The sequence below is a fragment of the Sycon ciliatum genome, chromosome 5 (genome assembly GCF_964019385.1).
Source record: "Sycon ciliatum chromosome 5, ocSycCili1.1, whole genome shotgun sequence".
Taxonomy (NCBI): domain Eukaryota; kingdom Metazoa; phylum Porifera; class Calcarea; order Leucosolenida; family Sycettidae; genus Sycon; species Sycon ciliatum.
This window is the reverse complement of record NC_088647.1, coordinates 30169597-30187470: the sequence shown is the minus strand read 5'-3', so window position 1 is coordinate 30187470 and position 17874 is coordinate 30169597. Positions and strand designations below refer to the sequence as shown.

General features: G+C 47.3%; 2 protein-coding genes and 1 non-coding gene across 3 annotated transcripts; 1 reads left to right on the top strand and 2 right to left on the bottom strand.

Moving 5' to 3' along the window:
- Window positions 1–270: 270 nt before the first annotated feature.
- LOC135818286 (EARP and GARP complex-interacting protein 1-like) lies at window positions 271–9304 on the bottom strand. The gene is made up of 10 exons (XM_065331638.1): window positions 9115–9304; window positions 6236–6319; window positions 5706–5782; window positions 5127–5182; window positions 4726–4894; window positions 4403–4502; window positions 3794–3924; window positions 2731–2898; window positions 1455–1604; window positions 271–1128 (listed from the first exon to the last, which is right to left on the bottom strand). Exons 1-10 carry the CDS (start codon window positions 9154–9156, stop codon window positions 954–956), a joined length of 1152 nt encoding a protein of 383 aa, XP_065187710.1. The 5' UTR covers window positions 9157–9304; the 3' UTR covers window positions 271–953.
- On the bottom strand, window positions 2209–2280 carry Trnaq-cug (transfer RNA glutamine (anticodon CUG)). The gene has a single exon. It is a non-coding gene; the product is annotated as a tRNA-Gln (tRNA).
- Window positions 9305–9708: 404 nt separating the features above from the next.
- LOC135818285 (uncharacterized) lies at window positions 9709–17671 on the top strand. The gene is made up of 9 exons (XM_065331637.1): window positions 9709–9942; window positions 10471–10712; window positions 12062–12145; window positions 12453–12541; window positions 13074–13253; window positions 13667–13804; window positions 14100–14155; window positions 14989–15125; window positions 15877–17671. Exons 1-9 carry the CDS (start codon window positions 9920–9922, stop codon window positions 16158–16160), a joined length of 1233 nt encoding a protein of 410 aa, XP_065187709.1. The 5' UTR covers window positions 9709–9919; the 3' UTR covers window positions 16161–17671.
- The last annotated feature ends 203 nt before the right edge of the window (window positions 17672–17874 follow it).

Here is a 17874-nt window from a genome sequence, read left to right as displayed (position 1 = left end):
GTGGCCTCAAAACACATGTTTAACTGTACTTGCACCGTCTTGTAACATTGGTCTTGTTGTGCGGTGCATGTCAGCAGAAGTAAATTTCCGAGTACTGTATAACATGTAATTTAAGGTGCACACCAAAAAAATTCGATGCCATGGCCAGGACCTGAGTCGATGCCATGGCCAGGACCTGATATGCATACTATATAATTATAGTACATGCCATATGCAGTGGAGCCCAATGAGATGATAATCAGCCTTCAACACTATTGAACAGCCATGGTGTAACTGGATCAGGACATTAATTTCTTCGTCTGTCTAGTCACAGAGTACAGCGTGAAGTGCCCTGGGCTCACGGTACAGAATAGCATGTTAAAAAAAATTCTACAGCGAATAAAATCATCAATAAAATATAGAACCGGATCGAAAAATAGAACATACTCAATACTCATCATAAGCCAGGAAGCTAGTACGGGTACTTCCTGGCATAACCGACATCAGAACTAGCAGGCATGGGTTAGCAGGGGTGCATGGGAGCAATGGGTGAATGGGTTGGCGTGAAGGCAGTGCCAATGGATCGGTATGTGTAGCAAGGAGAGAGGCAATTTACAAGCGCTATGTATACGGTAGCAGCAGCAGCAGCAGAGGCGGAGCAGCGCACTTAACTTTAGTAAAGTAAATCGTCAAACAACTACCAGTATGTACAAGCAAACACGCAAACAAACACAAAACAAGCAAGCAATACACAAACGAACAACGCACATACACATGAAACAAACAATGCACTATCGCACAACAGACAAGTGCAGTTCTACGGCCTGCTGCCGGAATTACTAGTGCTATGCTGGTCCAACAGCTATACACACCAGCAATTCATCAAAAAATCCTCAGCCGTGGAGCGGCATATTACGTCACATAGCTCATAGCAGGATTTGATACTTGGTGTTGCGCGGACTATTACATCACGCTCATAGCAGGATTTGATACTTGGTGTTGCGCGGCACACGGTTGATTACCAGCCGACCATCATAGGAGAGCGACGCAAACACCCACGGGTCAGCCGCGCTCCACTCTGCCGCGTACACGCTGTCCTCGTGCTCTTCGTAGCGGCTTAGCTCACCATCGGTGAGGGGTTTCTGGTCCCTGGATATGGGCATAACACAGGAAGAGAGCAGCGTATTTTTGTATTGTAAGAAAGGTGTTCGCTCCCCTCACCGGAGCTCGCGCTTTCCCGCCGACTTGACACTTTCTTATAAAACCATCGCCAAAGTCGCTACCACTATCTCGTCTTGCAATGAATTTTTATTATTTTACGTGGGCATTGTCAACAGCAGCATCAGCCACACAACACAATGTGACAATCACAGCTGCAGCAGTCAACACAGCCGGTACACGTTACACATGGCGGCGGACCCTGACAACACATGCAAAGGAGAGCAGCAGAGAGACAGGCAGCACCGAGCACTGACCTCTTCTCGGTGTCCGGGTCTTCCTCATCGTCGGCCGAAGCGATGGGCTCGGAGGAGAGCGACGGCACGCCGTGCAGGATGACACGGCTGTCGCTGCTGCTGCTCGTCACAAGCTGATCATGAAACGGGTTGAATCGCACCGACCATACCCTGAGAGAAAACACCGACCATGCCCAAGGGTTTCATTCATTCATACTTTACTCGAAGGATTCTCCAAAAGAAAACGGATGTGTGTACTTATCAGGGGAGTTTCCTGGAAGGTTGGATGGGATGAAAGGCAAGTGGCAGAAACACTGCTCAAGAAAACCTACCGGTAAAACCACCGGTGAGAAAGAGTTTCGGTCAAGTGTACCACTGTACACCACAAGGAGAGGGACTGAAGAGTTGTTCATGCATCATTTGGTGGTGCCAGGTGCGTGCGTTGGTGTGTGTGTGTGTGTGGATGTGTTGTACCTTCGTGCATTTTTGCGCACCTTCTTGTGCATCAGGGAGTCATACCGAAAACAGTCTGCGGACGACTCCCTGATATGCTTATGTAGCGATGGCGCATAGTGTCGTCTTTCTGCTTCAGTACTAGTACATCTTCCTAGGTGCCTTCCACGACCATCGATTACAAATTTGTAACATTTCTTGCCAACATGAGGAACTAACAACAAAAGAGTAATTGTCAGTTGTGACTTTCAAAGGGCGATGGTTCACTCGGGGCTATTGCAAAGATTGACCCGGAAAAAATAAAAAAATATATAAAAAAATCAGGTTCTACCGAGATTTGAACTCGGATCGCTGGATTCAGAGTCCAGAGTGCTAACCATTACACCATAGAACCTCAGCTGTTCGTAGCTTCGTAAAAATGCTGACACAAGGGTTTGGTGGTGTTGCTGTTTGGATTTTTGTTACTCCATCGTGATAGCCTCCATCAATTGTTGATTATCCTGCAAGCATTCGCATGATTCGGTTACTACATTGTAGGGTCGGTGTTGCTACATAGCAAGTATAAATACACCAATGCTGCATGTGCATATCACGGAGTCGTACACAAACTGTTTTTGGTATGACTCCCTGATATGCACAAGATGGCGCGCAAAAATGCATGAAGATACAACACACCCACCCACCAACACACCCCTTTTGTGTACGTGTTTTTTCTTCTTCTCTTCTTCCGTGGTTGGTCTCACCCTCTTCTCAATTCAATCGGCTGTCTTGACATGCTACGAGGTGCAGAAATATATAAATAAACACACACACACACACACACACAAGTACAGCAGCCCCATACCAGTGGGAGTGGCTCTGGCAGATCTTGAGAGGCGCGTCGATCTTGCGCTGGTCCCAGAACTTCACCAGGCAGTCATCACCGCACGTTGCCATGTAGTACTGCCTGTTCGGGTTGAAATCCAAATCTCGCACAAGCTGACCATGAGCATTTTCAATGCTGAACGCGGTCCTGTGAACACCAAAAAAAGAGGTTAAAACCAGGTCACCAGCGCAAATGGACAATCCAGAAGATGCTGCATAGCATGTACTGTAAAGCATCGCCAGAGCGCCCCGTCTCGCGAGAGCGCCCCACCTTGATTTTACAGCCAGAGAAAGGAAAATCGTATGGCAGAGTGCAACGAAGTTTGTACGGCGTGAGAACATTAGTGTACTAAGCCTAAGGTCACACTCAGCAGGTTTTTACACGGAGCGTGTGTCCACTCAAAGGGATGGATTGACTGCACAGCGCAATATGTGTACAAGGTCCGTGCCGTATGACCTACAGACAGGAGACCACATCCACAAAACGGCCACGAAAGGACGGGATGGTGGGGCGATCTCGTGGTACTTTGCAGTAATATCATACAAGCTTGGACGTACACTATATGGACTATGGAGTACACTCCACAATAGGGCCACCGGCATAAACTGAATCACTCGTACGCGAACAGCTGAACGAGAAAACAAGCAATAAGCTGGTGTCTGTGCAAGATAGCACGGCGAATATGCCGAACGGCTTGATGCCGTTGTGCAGTGACCGGCGCTGTTTGCAAAAAAACGCATGTCACACCATGTCGCAGCAATACATCAGTGACCAATCACTCCATGTAACACATTTAGAGTCAGATCCACATGTGCACCGTGCTGCTCCATGAAATCCAGTCCAGTCGCTTAAAGTACATGTACGCGCCAGGCGTTGCGCAATGCGCAGCCCTAGACCTGCGAAAGGGTGCAAGGCGCAAACCTGACTCACGCAACCGGATTTCATTAAGCAGCACTGTACTTTGAAAGAGCTGCACAAGAAAACTGTATAGGCTCACAGCTATATGTTAGATACGCTAGCAAGCAACCTGTACGGCACTTACTTCATCGATCGTAAGTCCCAGCCCTGCACGCCAGAGTCGACCGCAGTGCCAACCTGCGAGCAGTTGAAGTGTGGGTTCCAGCGCACACTGGAGAACGTTGGACGAACATCCAGTGTTGCACAGCTCACTTGCTGAAGAGGGAGAGAGAGAGAGGGAGAGAGAGAGAGAGGGAGAGAGAGACAGAGACACAGAGATAGCGAGAGAGAGAGAGGGAGAGAGAGAGAGAGAGAGGGAGAGAGAGACAGAGACACAGAGAGAGCGAGAGAGAGGGAGGGGGGGGGAGGGAGAGAGAGCGAGAGAGCGAGAGAGAGAGAGAGAGAGAGAGAGAGAGAGGGAGGGGGGGGAGGGAGAGAGAGCGAGAGAGAGAGAGAGCGAGAGCGAGAGAGAGAGAGAGGGAGAGAGAGAGAGAGAGACAAACAGAGGTGTTGAGTTTGCTGGCTAGTACCAGGATTTAGAGCACGGTCCGACTAAATGCAGTGATAGCTGCATGCACCATACTCCAGTACGCAGAGAAACTCCAGAGCTCCAGAGGCAAGTACGCCCATGGAAGCAGTGATGTCACTGGCCCTGCTCTTCGCCCAAAGCACCGACCATTTGGCATTCTCTCACCTTTGCAGACCCGCTGGAGGCTTTCAGGTCCCACACTCGCAAGTTCTTGTGATCAACGGAGACAAGTCGACTGCCATTACCACCTGGGTGCCACTGCGTCCTAGAGCGGACAAAGAGAAAAATGGAGCAGAAGAAAACGTGTCATGTTTTCACCGTGTAGCGACGACGGGCAATACCATCAACCAGAAAGGCAAACGATGGAAAAAGACAGCGCTCTCGCAGTACGTTACGGTACTAGTCCCCTCATGAGCTTGCTGTAAACGGCACAACTACCACTAATTTATCGACAGCACCAATCACCAGCGAGTTATTTCCGTATTTACCCTCTCACGACACCATCATGACCACCTAGCTCCGCGACACGCTCCAGCTCCGGTAACGTGCCTGAGCCAATCTGAGATCCGCTGCTGTTCAGGTCCAGAGCCAGAGTGGACGGTGTGCCACTGGGCAGACGCCACACCGTAGCACCGCTCTTCACTTTGTTCTCGACAACTGTAAACACACATATACACACACACACACCCACAAACACGCACACACACGCGCGCACGCACACACACACACACAATCACGCATACATACACACACACACACATCCAAGAAATCAAAGTAAACTCACTCATGAAACCTGACACAAAACAACCATGGAATCCTCATCAAAAATACTCAAGCACAAGCACTGAACAAAAAGGCAAGACACCAGCAGAAAACAGGTGGTACTGACCTGCAGAGTGACAGGTTGCCAGCAAATCCTTATCGGCCACACTCGTACTGATATGACTGTGCACAGAACATGTACAAAACTCCAGCAAATCAACTGGCGACACAGCTGAATCAGGGCCCAGCAACTTGCGAGCAAAGGAACAGAAAGCGAAGCAAACGGTCCTTATTGGAATACCGTAAAAGTCCGTAAATAAGTACGTATTTACTTTCGAATTTAGTGACCACACCCGTACTGACTTTCGGGCGGGTACTGACTTTCGGGCACGAACTAACTTTCGGACCTGACTTGTGTGTAGTGGAGAAGTCATTTTCATAATAGATATACATGCTACACACTGCATGTGCGCATCGTACCGGCACCTACTTCGGGCAGTATGATTATCGGGCTTGACTTGACTTCAACAGACGGAGCCAAAAGAATGAAGGGGGTATTTCTTTCGGGCAGGTACTTATTTACGGACTTTTACGGTATATTTAAACCATGCAGCTATGACCAGACAAACTCCAAGCAGCAGTTGCAGCGTTTCATGTTACAACACGTTGCATGCATGTGCTCATACGTCCATACGCCAGCACTTACTTGATTTCTCCAGCAAGATGGGAGAAGATCTGCTTCTCTATGTAATTGCTCTCGTCATCAAACTCTAGGACATGTAACTAAACACCCACACATGCACAAATACACATACACACCCGCACAAACACACACACAGACGTACATGCTTGCGCACACATACACACAAACACACACACGAGAGAGAGCGAGAGCGAGAGAGAGAGAGAGAGAGAGAGATAGAGAGAGAGAGATAGAGAGAGAGAGAGAGAGAGAGAGAGAGAGAGAGAGAGAGAGAGAGAGAGAGAGAGAGAGAGAGAGAGAGAGAGAGAGAGAGAGAGAGAGAGAGAGAGAGAGAGAAGAACAGTGATTCATCAGAAACGCAAACCTGGCCAAATTCAAGTGAACAGACAAAAATACTAGTAGGATGGTAATACCCATCAGAACAATACAACAAAGATCAAGGCTTTCAATAGGTGTTCATCAATTGCCCTCCCCAGTACAAAGAGAACAATAACAAGATTCAAGAACACACATACACACACACACCCACGCACCTGGTTGTCATGCTTCAAGCTCTGCGTCCCGACCAGGAAGAAGATCGAGTCGGTCTCACCAGCACGTGCCGCAACAGCGCGGCCCTGTGCAGGGTTAACAGAGTGATAAGAAGTAACATGAAGGCATTACACTGTGGGTCTGTGAGTGTTGAGTTCATAAAAAAGGGTATAATCGTGCATTTGGTCAAATGAAATAAACGAGAGAGCTTGGAAGCTCAGGGCCCTACACTATGCTTTTTTGCCTTGATGACCTAGACAAAAAAAAGCATAGGGATGTTATAAATTCTTTAAAAAATTCCTTTTCTTTTTAAACACATAACCTGGGATTCGAACCCGCACTATCGCGCGCCCTGCATGCATTCCCCGATACACTTCGCATACATACTAATTCTTCCAAGTTGTTTCACATTGTGATCTTGCATTTGAAAGCCCTATTTGAATATGCATTGTGGCCAGCCGTCTTTGATGGCACGGTACGGTAGGGGATAGGGACGGGACAGGTACGATCGAGGGTAATACGACACCGTCTCCCGTACCGTACCGTACCATCAAACACAGCTGGCCACATACAGCTGCCCGCAATATTCAAATAGGGCTTTCAAACGCAAGATAATAACGTAAAGCAACTTGGAAGAATGGGTATGAATGCGAAGTGTATGGGGGAATGCATGTAGGGCGATAGTGCGGGTTCGAATCCCAGGATATGCCTGAAAAAAAGGAGAATTGAAAAATTTATAACATCCTATGCTTTTTTGCCGTCAGATACGGATAGCGCCAGGCGTGACACAAACAAACAAACACACAAACACCAAATTAAAGCTGTGTGGACCCTGGCTAGCGCCAGACGTTACTGAAGTAACGTCTTCTGCATAGCTACGGGAATAATTATTATTTGAGCGATTCCTCAACGGCAGACGCATAAATCAAGGGGTCCCCGAAAATAAACATCGTTGTATGAAACAGTAAGTTACTGTAATGTCTAATGGAAGACAAAGATTGGGTTCAAGAGGCGTAGAAGTCTGAACAAGTTCTGTTGAGGCTGTAATGCCTCATTATGCGTTACGCGTGGATATGCCTGAAGACCGCAAGATCGCTAACGTATGTTCCCGTTAATCTATGAATTCGGGACAATCGTTAAATTTGGGACTCGCTATAATGACATGTCTTGCAGTAGCAGTACAGCACACTTGCTTCTCTTACAGTGGAACTTCAACCTTCACTACGACCTGTGCATGGCTCAGTTTTGTTTTAAAAGTTATTGTCATTGCGGATAGTGACGATCAAAGAAATTGAAAATTCTAACGTAAGGGCGCGCTCACACTGCGACCATGAGCACGCGTCTATGCGTCAGCAAAACGCAGAAACGTGGCAGTCGTGCTCACATTAGGCCTCGTACACGCGTAGACGTGAAGTTGTCACATCAACTTAACGAATTGCAGTTCGTATCCAAAAGAGTTCGTGCGTTTCCTAATAAAGTTGTGGCCCGTTTTGGATGTAATTTTTCGCATGTTGTATGTTGGAGGAAGTGCCTCGTGGCTCGTATTCTTGAAGTCGATGAAAATAATTCATACAATAAGGTAGGTTTGGACTCTTGAGGGACTGCCGCTGACATCCAAGCGCTTTCGCTTTCCTGACCTCGTGGTCAGAGCAAGTGCCAGTGCAGTGGAAATTCCGGTAGTGGTTTCTTTCGTCTGTTGCCGAGATGAGAACTGTATTTTCCGATGATATGTAACTGAAATGTCTTGAGGTATGGCATTCCATCATCGCAGAAAAGTAGAGAAGGATGATTTCCCAAACCGAAAAGCCAGACCAAGCTGCCATCGTAATAATCAATACCGTATTGAACGAGTACACTGAAGAAATTGGTCACTGACCCGATCAACTGACAAGGAAGCAACTACAAAAACAAAAACAAAATTGACATCGTCCAAAAAGGGCAAAGAATGCATATATGGCGGTGCGTGCGTGCAGGACCAAAACTACAAAATTTTAAAAATGTGCAAATGTCGAGGATGACATCGACAACCGCCGAGTTTCATGAATCAACACACCGGAATTTGAGAAATTGAACATACTTCAGGCCAGGTTGTACACAAATACGCTTCACGTCTACGATCATGTTGCCGCCAAGTCGAGGCACCCCCCTCCGGAGGTCGCGACGTTTTGGTCAAGTTCATGCCGTTGCCATGTAACTTGGCCGCATGGCCGCTGGTTTTGGTCGCAGTGTGAGCGCGCCCTAAGAGAAGCAGTGGCAGAGCACAGCTGGCCATAAGCGAGGGTCCCTGGTTCGAGTCCTGGTGATGACAATCAATTTTTTCTTTAGAATTTTCCCGTTTGCAACTTTGCCATAAACTAATGAGTGAGAGGAGCAAGTGAATTATAGTGATATTTCAGTGTGCCAGCTGCTCAGGGCAGAAACCTATCTACTGTATTTGGTGCGTAGATCTACGTTTTTCGAAATCAAAATCACTCAAACACACATAGCAAGATTTCACGTGGCATGTAAAAGAAGGCACTTGTCAAAACCTTTCATTCGTAGATCGATGCGATTCTTTCGCCAAGCAGACAGTCCTGCAGGCTGTTACGTACACAAAATACTCAACATTTATGGATACATTTTCGGCGTGTTGGGAAAATCAGTGATGTGTTTGTGACAATCAGATTTCAAAATTTTGATTGAATTTCAAAATGTGCGGATGAGAGATTCACCTCTATCCGTTGTCTCTTTATTTCCCCAGGACACCCACATTTTTCTTGAACATATCACGTCTATATAACTAATTACAGCTAAGTGATCGTAACTAAATGGGTTTGAGAAGCGAGCAAGTGCATACAATTCTCAAACGTCTGAATATTTCAGCAGACAGTGGTATGTATACCTGGAATTCTAAGCCATAGATGACGGGTGCATCGTCCTCCATTGCTGCTTGATCTGCACGACAATGTCCGCAGCGAGTCAGCTATTGGGGTATTTTGAGGTTTACTTTACAAAGTCAAATACCTGAACATGCCTCTTCATCTAAAAACCAATAACAACTGTTACTTGAAAAAGAGCAAAGAAAAATCGATCCAGCTCAACGATGTGTGTTCAGTCTGGTGCGCCTGCCGTGGTAGGCCGGTGCACATGCATGATCTTCACAATGGAGTACTAAAAGCAGGGCTTTTAGTTTTAGTACTCCCAGTCCCAGGTCTGGTGCACATGACATGCACTGAACACATGTTTTTTTACTAACGCGCGGCGCGGCGGCCGCGGTTCGGCGGTACGCGGTCTTTGTTGCCAGTCATTTTTGGTCGACTGCTCGAGTGCTCGTACATGACGTACATGTGGCGTCTGCGGTTATTCCGCGGGAAAACAGTACGAGCGGCGTGCGTACCACATGGTGAGAACCGGATCAAACACCACCGCGTACCGCTAGCGCTGTGGTCCTAGATCCTGGCCTGTGTATCGATATCGAACGTAACGTTCGAACCAGGGAGTCGCCCTAGCCTAGCTAGCGCTAGGCCCTGGCTGGTTCGAACCCACTGAAACTTTTCGAAAAAAGGAAGTGACCTCTGCTTTGTTGAAGCTTCTTCGCAAGACGAATAGAACGACGAAAGGATTTGTCGAAGCTCGCACGGCCTAGCTGTTCTCGTCTTGATCTTTTGGACTTGGCCCCTTTGGACAGAACCAGTCCATCCAGCCAAATGGTTTGTCGACTTCTTGGAAGGTACTACCATTAGTTCGGTCCGTTCTTCACTTCTGCCAAGATTATTTTGGCACCCTTGTAGTTGTACTGTATTTGAATTCGCATTTGAATACCGGTACTACAATACATTGTACAATGTACAATGTACATGCAGCGGTGTGCTGTAAAAGTCAAAATTTCTAGCAGCCATAGCTAGGCATAGTGCTGTATTGATCATACATGCATGTCCTATTTTCTTTCACTGTTTCAGGGAAGGAAGGGTAGGGTAGCTTCTTTTTGTACATTGCATCCAATAGGTTGCCTTTCGCCATGCGGACAACAGCAATTCCATCACCTGTACCATAGATGACATATTCTGCACAGCGTTTTGCCGGCACTGTTGCAAAGATAAGGATGATGCCATTTCCTGAACATTTTAAACAGTTGGATGTGGACTGTCATGGTGTACGTGTGTGTGTGTGTGTGTGTGTGTGTGTGTGTGTGTGTGTGTGTGTGTCCATACACATGTGGGTTTTATACATGCGCACACGTGTGCGTCCGCCTGGACAGGGCCCTGCGCAAGGCCGCCAATGCTGCAGACGTGGTCGGCAGGGGCCAACGCACCATTACCGCAGCCGACACCAGTTGCTGCAGTCACCAGCACTCGCGCTGTATGTCTAGCACGGCATCGTCATCACGAAGCGTGAATCTGAAATCTGACACGGTCACTGAACCAACACCGGAGATGCGCCAGGCAATGCTGACTGCACAAGTTGGTGATGATGTGTATGGCGAGGATCCATCCGTTGATAGTAAGTCCCGTCCGCTTTTGCAGCAGCCATCTCGTCTCTAAACCCTCCGGCATGAATGTCCTGCAGTTCAGCATCCCCCCCCCCCCCCCTCGAGCCTTTTGGATTGTACACTTCATTAAAGGGGAAGTTAAGGCAAAAATTAAAATTTCACCAGTTGTAGTCGTCGGGGTGTTGAGTCGAATGGTCTTGGTCCGAGAAAGCTGAGACGCTCCCTTCCTACTTGAATCCCAATCGAACTCGCGCACTTCCACCGAAACTGGGTGACTGCGCCCTACTAGATGGGGATTTGTATGCAAAATGTCACTAAAAGCGCCATTTCGTTCTTATAAAAGCACGGATGACCGCGATTGGCCCATATGTTGTAGTCTTTTGGACGCTGAGTCGACTGGTTTTGGTCCGAAAAGGCTGCGATGCAGCGTTCCTCCTTTATTCCGAATCAAACATGGTTGAACAAGTGGTCACGTGCTCCTGGGTGCCCAAATCACCTGGTCACCACGCCAGCAGGCGACAACTTTCACACCAAGGTTCAACTCGAGTTCAACTCGAGTGACAGGACTGCACCCAAAAAAGGTCAAACAGGCTAGTAAGTTGTACCCTGCAGGCACGGTGACCAGCTGACTGGTGTACGCAGGAGCACGTGACCACTTGTTCAACCATGTTCGATTGGGAATAAAGGAGGAACGCTGCATCGCAGCCTTTTCGGACCAAAACCAGTGGACTCAGCGTCCAAAAGACTACAACATATGGGCCAATCGCGGTCATCCGTGCTTTTATAAGAACGAAATGGCGCTTTTAGTGACATTTTGAATACAAATCCCCATCTAGTAGGGCGCAGTCACCCAGTTTCGGTGGAAGTGCGCGAGTTCGATTGGGATTCAAGTAGGAAGGGAGCGTCTCAGCTTTCTCGGACCAAGACCATTCGACTCAGCACCCGAAGACTACAACTGGTGAAATTTTAATTTTTGCCTTAACTTCCCCTTTAATATTGTTGCTGCACTGAGCATTACTGACATCTCTTTATTGTGGACTACATTTTCGAGTTTGTCTTCAAAATGGAGATGAAATTGAACAGTCACGCTCTGAATTGATTCACTGGAAAATAGCCCTTTCTAATCTTCTTTAGTCTCATTTTTACCTTGGGTCGAAATTGGGAAATGTTTCATGAATGGTCCATGAACAAGTTGTGCCTTAGTCTTTCGTTCATCACTCACAGCACTTTGCTGAGCGAGGATATCCCACAACAGCATAACAACAAATTCTGTTGCTTTGATATCGTCTCGCACATGTTCATTCTTTCTTGTGTCCATCTTTAATGACTATTTTGCGCGTGCTGTGTGCTTCACATCCAGAACTTCAGAAGACCGCGGCCAAGATGTTTGGAATGGAGAAGGCCTTGTTTGTTCCGTCGGGCACAATGGGAAATCTTATTTCATGTGAGCAACCGTGTCCGTAACCACTGAATGGGTGTGTGTTCTGCATGGAAAGGAATTGATTTTATACAAAAGAGAAAGACAAGTTACGCTATACAGTCCACTAACACCACTAGTTACCAGTCACCTGTTTCTCTTTGTATAAATTAAACCTTGGCTCTCCATCTGAATTGATTTTGTTTTGATTTTCACTACCAATCAATGTGTTGATAATTCTTTATCCATCTGCCTCCTATTCTTGTGTGTGTATGTGTACGTGTGTGTGGGTGTGTGTGTTCGTTCTTTCATCTTTGTTTGCCGTACGGTGCAGTGATGGTACATTGCTGGGAGCGAGGTGCGGAGGTTCTGCTCGGTGATCGCTGCCATATCTTACTGTTTGAACAGGGCGGCCTCTCACAGGTAGTGTATGCAACTGCTGATAACGTTATGCCGGAGACGTGTGCATGTGTATAAGAAATGCTACATTGGCCGAGTTGCTGTGAATATGAAAGTTTTAGAGATTCGATTGGAATACTGGTATGGAATGAAACAATAAAAGCCCCTCTCGAATAGAAGCCTCCTCAAAATTGGTATTGAAAAAATAGAAACCCCTGGCTTCTAATCGAGTGAGTATGTATGGTATGTGCCTTTGGTATCCGGTAATCTAGAAGAAGAAGAAATAACGGTGGACCACCTCTACAACAAGTGTTTAATGCTACGTCTCCCTTATTTCTGTCTTATGGATATGGCACATTGGATTTTGGCCGTTGGTGGATCTGATCTTTCCTCCCTCGCTGTTCAGGAGCTGCATCTGACGCCTGGTCATGGCGTGGTGGCGTCTCACGGAAGCGGAAAGGGTGTTCTCGCCCTGTATGCGGATCTTAAATATGTTCAACTCCCTCAATATGAATGTAAAAATTTTCATTCTAATTCTTATTGATATTGCACCTAGGTGGCCGGTGTCCATCCACGGGAAGTGAAGACTTTTGCTGACGGAAGGTTGGACTTGGATGATCTTCGCTCAAAGGTGCGCGAGGACGACATCCATTATCCAGTAACGTCCTTGATCTGTCTGGAGAATACACACAACATGTTCGGTGGTCGTGTGCTGAGGCCTGATGCTATTGCGGAGGTGAGTTGGCACAATACTCTTTCTCTCTCTCTCTATCTATCTATATATCTATCTATCTATCTAGCTGTCTACCCATCTCTACACTGTGCACTCTCGGTAGGCTGCTCTAGTGCTGTTGCATCACGCATTTGCCCGCTACTTTTCGTAGTTAGAGCCCTCTGGCGCTAGAGTGACGAGCTATCTTAGTGCTGTCTACAGCATTGGGTATCTATCTGTATCTATATCTCTATCTCTCTTGAGAATGAAAAAGCGACACATATGCCCTTCTCTTGTTCTTTCTTGTGTGTGTGTGTGTGCGTGCGTGTGTGTGTGTCTGTGTGTGTCTGTGTGCGTGCGTGCGTGTGTGTGTGCGTGCGTGTGTCTGTGTGTGTGTGTGTGTATGTGTGTGTGTGTGTGTGTGTGTGTGTTTGCAGATTAGTAGTGTAGCCAAGTCGCTGCACTTACCTCTTCACGTCGATGGTGCACGGATCTTCAATGCCGCCGCCGCCCTGGACGTTCCCGTATCCGAGTTGCTAGTCGGCATAGACAGCGTTAGCGTCTGTCTCTCCAAGGTCAGTGCAGTGATAATGCTTCATGCACAACACAGTATATTTCCTCTTCTGTCCACATGATGTACAATGCCGTAATGGGCAGAGCTGTCATACACGACTGCTGTTAAATTGCCGGTAACTACCCATTTTGTCTTTGTATGCTGTGGTAGTCTGGTGTTTTCAGCGGCAGACAATGCTCCGTTAACCCCTGTGCTGAAATATATTTTGGATCATATTTTGTCATGTCACTCGTGGGGTTACAGCTCGTAATATTGTTTTGTTCCTTTTTTGAATTTTCTTTGTTTATCGCAATCAGGGCCTTGCAGCTCCAGTCGGCTCCGTGATCGGTGGGTCAGAAAAATTCATCCACAGGTGAGTGCAGCAGTGGACAACTCTACTACAGTAGTAGTACCTCTCTCGGATCTGCACATGATAGCATTGTTGTCCCGAACGAGTTCATCAACACATGCCAGAGTTCCACTGCCTCCTCCTCTGTACATGTCTACCCTCGTTAGCACGACATCTGTTACAAGACGAACCTCATTAGTAGACAACGATCCAAAATCCTCTGAGGCCTGAAACCCATTTCGTACATGCAAGTTCGGATAGTAGATAATATCCGCTACAAGACAAAAAAACTTGAAACCCCCAGGGTTGTGTACTAACAAGGGTAGACCTGTATACATGTCTGTGCATTGATATCGTCGTCTTGACTAGCTCTCACCTCGATAGCCACCTGCATAGCCTCCTTGCAACGAATATGTTTTCCGAATGCTCTCCGAAAACTTCAACCATGGCCAATCTTCATGGCAACTTATCATAGACAGTCAGTGTTGAAAGTATTTGTTTTGCAGCGACACAATTATGCAGTGCGATCGCTGTATTGGTGACTTTTATGCGGTATGGATGGTTGCCATGGAGTTTATGAGTGTCAGGAAAAGGTTTGGCTAACGGCGATGCCATACTGTACCTGCCAGTTTGAAGTTAGTGATTTCACCGATGTTCTCAGTCTGTGTCAGAACAGAATCCCGTCGAAGAACAGAGAAAGGCTAAAGGGATGTTAGGTTCATCGTTTGTTTCTTGTTTGACGTCACTCCCAACTCACTCCGTAGATTTCGCTCCCCGAAACAGTTCTCCTTCTTTGGGCCCACGCTGCAACATAACGGAATTCCGTCTGTGCACGATTGCTTCGTTTCCTATTCCAGGGCGACACGTGTCCGCAAGCTGCTTGGCGGTGGACTGCGGCAGGCCGGAGTGTTGGCTGCACCTGGCCTGATTGCACTAGAGGTCATGTCCAAGAGACTGCACGAGGATCACATCCTTGCGAAGCGCTTATCAGAAGGTAAGCACATCAGAGCAGGAAGGCTGGCTGTCAGGCAGTCAAGCAAGTGCTGTACCGGAGAGGGGGGGGGGGGCAGTTTGGGGGCAAATCTGTACGGGGAAATCCTTTCTTCTTTGGGACGGTTGATGCCTATGTGGCTTGCTCAAGAACGAAATCTAATCTGGGGAGAGGGGGGGAGGGCTGAGAGAAAGATAGATAGAAACAAATAAAGAAATGAAGAACCAAGGGGCCCAGGGGAGGGGGGGGGGGGTGCTTTATTTCCTTCCCTCTTTTTGCTCAATTCAAGCTGTATTATAAAGGAGAATACATTTCCACATATGCTCGCTACAAGTCCAACTGGTTTATACTTCGCTTCGTGCTTGGGAAACGTGACGCATATCCATCGCGGCAGAAACGTTGACTTGAGTTCAGTTTCCTTTCCCCGTTTTTCAATGATCTGGCAACCATCGCCATATACATTACAATGAGATGATTAATCCTTCTCATGAAATTCTTTCTAGCCAGGGGCGTCAGAGCCGGCAATAATTCACTCTTGTGATTTTAGAAGCAATACGACATGGGCTATTTAGGGCCCAATTTTCCAAAAAATCTTCCAGCGGGAGGGTGCTCTGACCCACCCGCCTCTTTATGGCTGCACCAATGTGGAATACCTTTCGATGCCCCTGGTAACCCAGGTTATAAGGCTTACAAGGCTGGTTTGCGTGCAGTTCTCATCAAAGTTTGCAATGTTGAATTCTATTTCTTTCTTCAGGTTGCCATGCCATGAAAGAGTTGGGTCTAGATTCTAGCCCCGAGACAACGGAGACCAATATTGTAATTTTCTCCTTGGACAAAGCGGTGTGCGGATATAGTGCCGCAGAGTTGGTCGATGCGCTCGGCGAGGAGGACCCGTCTGTGGCGGACGAAAGCGGAAAGCGGTTTCTGCTCTTCGCAATATCCGACACCCAGGTCCGTGCCGTCACGCACTACCAGCTCACTCTGGCCGACATCGAGGCGTTCCTAGCCCGGCTCAGACGCACGCTGAGTCGTCGATGACTCTGACGTTGTGCGGCGCGACCTAGCCTCATCACAGATTCTACGAATGGAAACGTACTACTCCGGTCTATTTTCTTTAATATCAAACCTACAGGTTCGTGTTGCCTTGAACTACCGTCCTGTAGGTACCCCATAGAATACATCTAGTCATCTACGCGGGCTTTTACGTCTGCGTGACGTCACTTTCTTCATCGGATCAGACCTAACGCAATGACATTGCCACTTCAACCCCACCATACCACCATGTTTTGACACAATGATGAACGAAGAATATTTTTGTTGAGCTCCTGTCCTATTTATTTTGCCGCTACAGATGTCTCTACAGGTAGTCTCTATGCTGCAATGTTCATTTCTGTGGATTTCTGTCTGATAGTATTTTACCAGCATTGTGTAGTAGTCTGCAAGTGCTGTATGAGGCTTTTCTATCCGCACCCAGAGAGCACCAGTGGCAGGCTCCTGTTTGTACCAACACACAAGCGCGTTTCTTTATTTTTCTTTCACGCAGGAACTGACAATGGCCAAATTGTGTCACTGTGCCGGGCTGTGTTGTCACGTGCTTTGTCTGTACTAGTACCCGGCACTTTGAACCAGAGAAGTGCAGTTTCATTCGAGTGACTCCTCTGGTTCAAACTGCTCAAATAGAAATAGAAATATTTTCCCACATATTCTTTTCCTACTGCCCTCCCAATCCCCCCCCCCCCCCCCACACACACACACAAACCACCAAAGGCCAAATGTGCCTACTCTTACTCCGACCACCACTATTGTGTACCGTTGGTCTCTGCGCTTTTCGACACGCGCCACTGTATTTCTCTCTTCGTTCATGTGTTATGACACGTGGCCTAGTTTCTTTCTCTCTCCCCCTCCCCTGCCCTATCTCCTTTCATGGTATTTGTGCATGTAGCTCTCTATCATAATGAAGCCGAGACCTCAGGTCGGCCGCTGTTGTAAGTCTCGTCGCCCTTTTGCACCTCAATTCTATCAAGTTTTGGAGCCTATAGGCGTTTAAAGAAAAAGGTACCACGGCCAGACTATCGGTACATGTGTGCGAATATGTTTATACTTCACAATGGAAGCGGTCCTCACCAAGAAAACACAATCCGTTGCTACTCCGAGTTTCTTGAGTTTTTCAATCGTCAGGCAACTTTTCTAACTAAAGCAGGGCTGTCAGGTCCACTAAAGAAATACACAACCACACAGCAAGGCGCACAAAAGAGAAAGCGTGAAGTGTGGAGAGTGAAGAGTTACTGCTAGGTGCAGGCAGTGTAAAATATTGATATCAATTGTCCATTACTGTAACAAGCGCTGAATGGAGCACGTAAATATGGAGTTAACTAGCGCATGCCTGGCGTCAGGAGGTGTAAGGCCATTACGGTGCTATATTTGGCGTTAATCATAACAATAATGGTGCAGTGTGTCTGGTTCCATTGGGCATCAGGTTGTTCTGTCCATGTCCGGTTTTACGTGATTCCGTTATACTTAGCGAGCCGGTATTTGTTTGCATGACGACATTTGGCGATGATTTCACTTCGCCTGTTGAGGGTTTTGGTCTTGTCAGCAGTGAGTATACGCACCTTCTCCGTGGTGCAAAGGCAACATCTCTTCGTTGCGGGGTTGTAGGAGCTGGCCTTGTCCTTGATTCTCCAGGACAGGTGATACTCTTTGTTGTCGTTTTTCTTTTTCCAGAGGTGTTTGGAGAGCTCCGTGTTAGTGC

What these genes read in the sequence shown, in the direction of transcription:
- LOC135818285 (XM_065331637.1), top strand. Translation starts at nt 9,920, where the DNA reads ATGGTTTGTCGACTTCTTGGAAG. An exon ending in AATGGGAAATCTTATTTCAT is followed by an intron (nt 12,146 to 12,452) that starts GTGAGCAACCGT and finishes CGTACGGTGCAG; the next exon opens with TGATGGTACATTGCTGGGAG. An exon ending in TTAGCGTCTGTCTCTCCAAG is followed by an intron (nt 13,805 to 14,099) that starts GTCAGTGCAGTG and finishes TATCGCAATCAG; the next exon opens with GGCCTTGCAGCTCCAGTCGG.
- LOC135818286 (XM_065331638.1), bottom strand. Translation starts at nt 9,156, where the DNA reads ATGGAGGACGATGCACCCGTCATCTATGGCTTAGAATTCCAG. An exon ending in TGCCAGAGCCACTCCCACTG is followed by an intron (nt 1,605 to 2,730) that starts GTATGGGGCTGC and finishes GTTTTCTCTCAG; the next exon opens with GGTATGGTCGGTGCGATTCA. An exon ending in GACCCGGACACCGAGAAGAG is followed by an intron (nt 1,129 to 1,454) that starts GTCAGTGCTCGG and finishes GCCCATATCCAG; the next exon opens with GGACCAGAAACCCCTCACCG.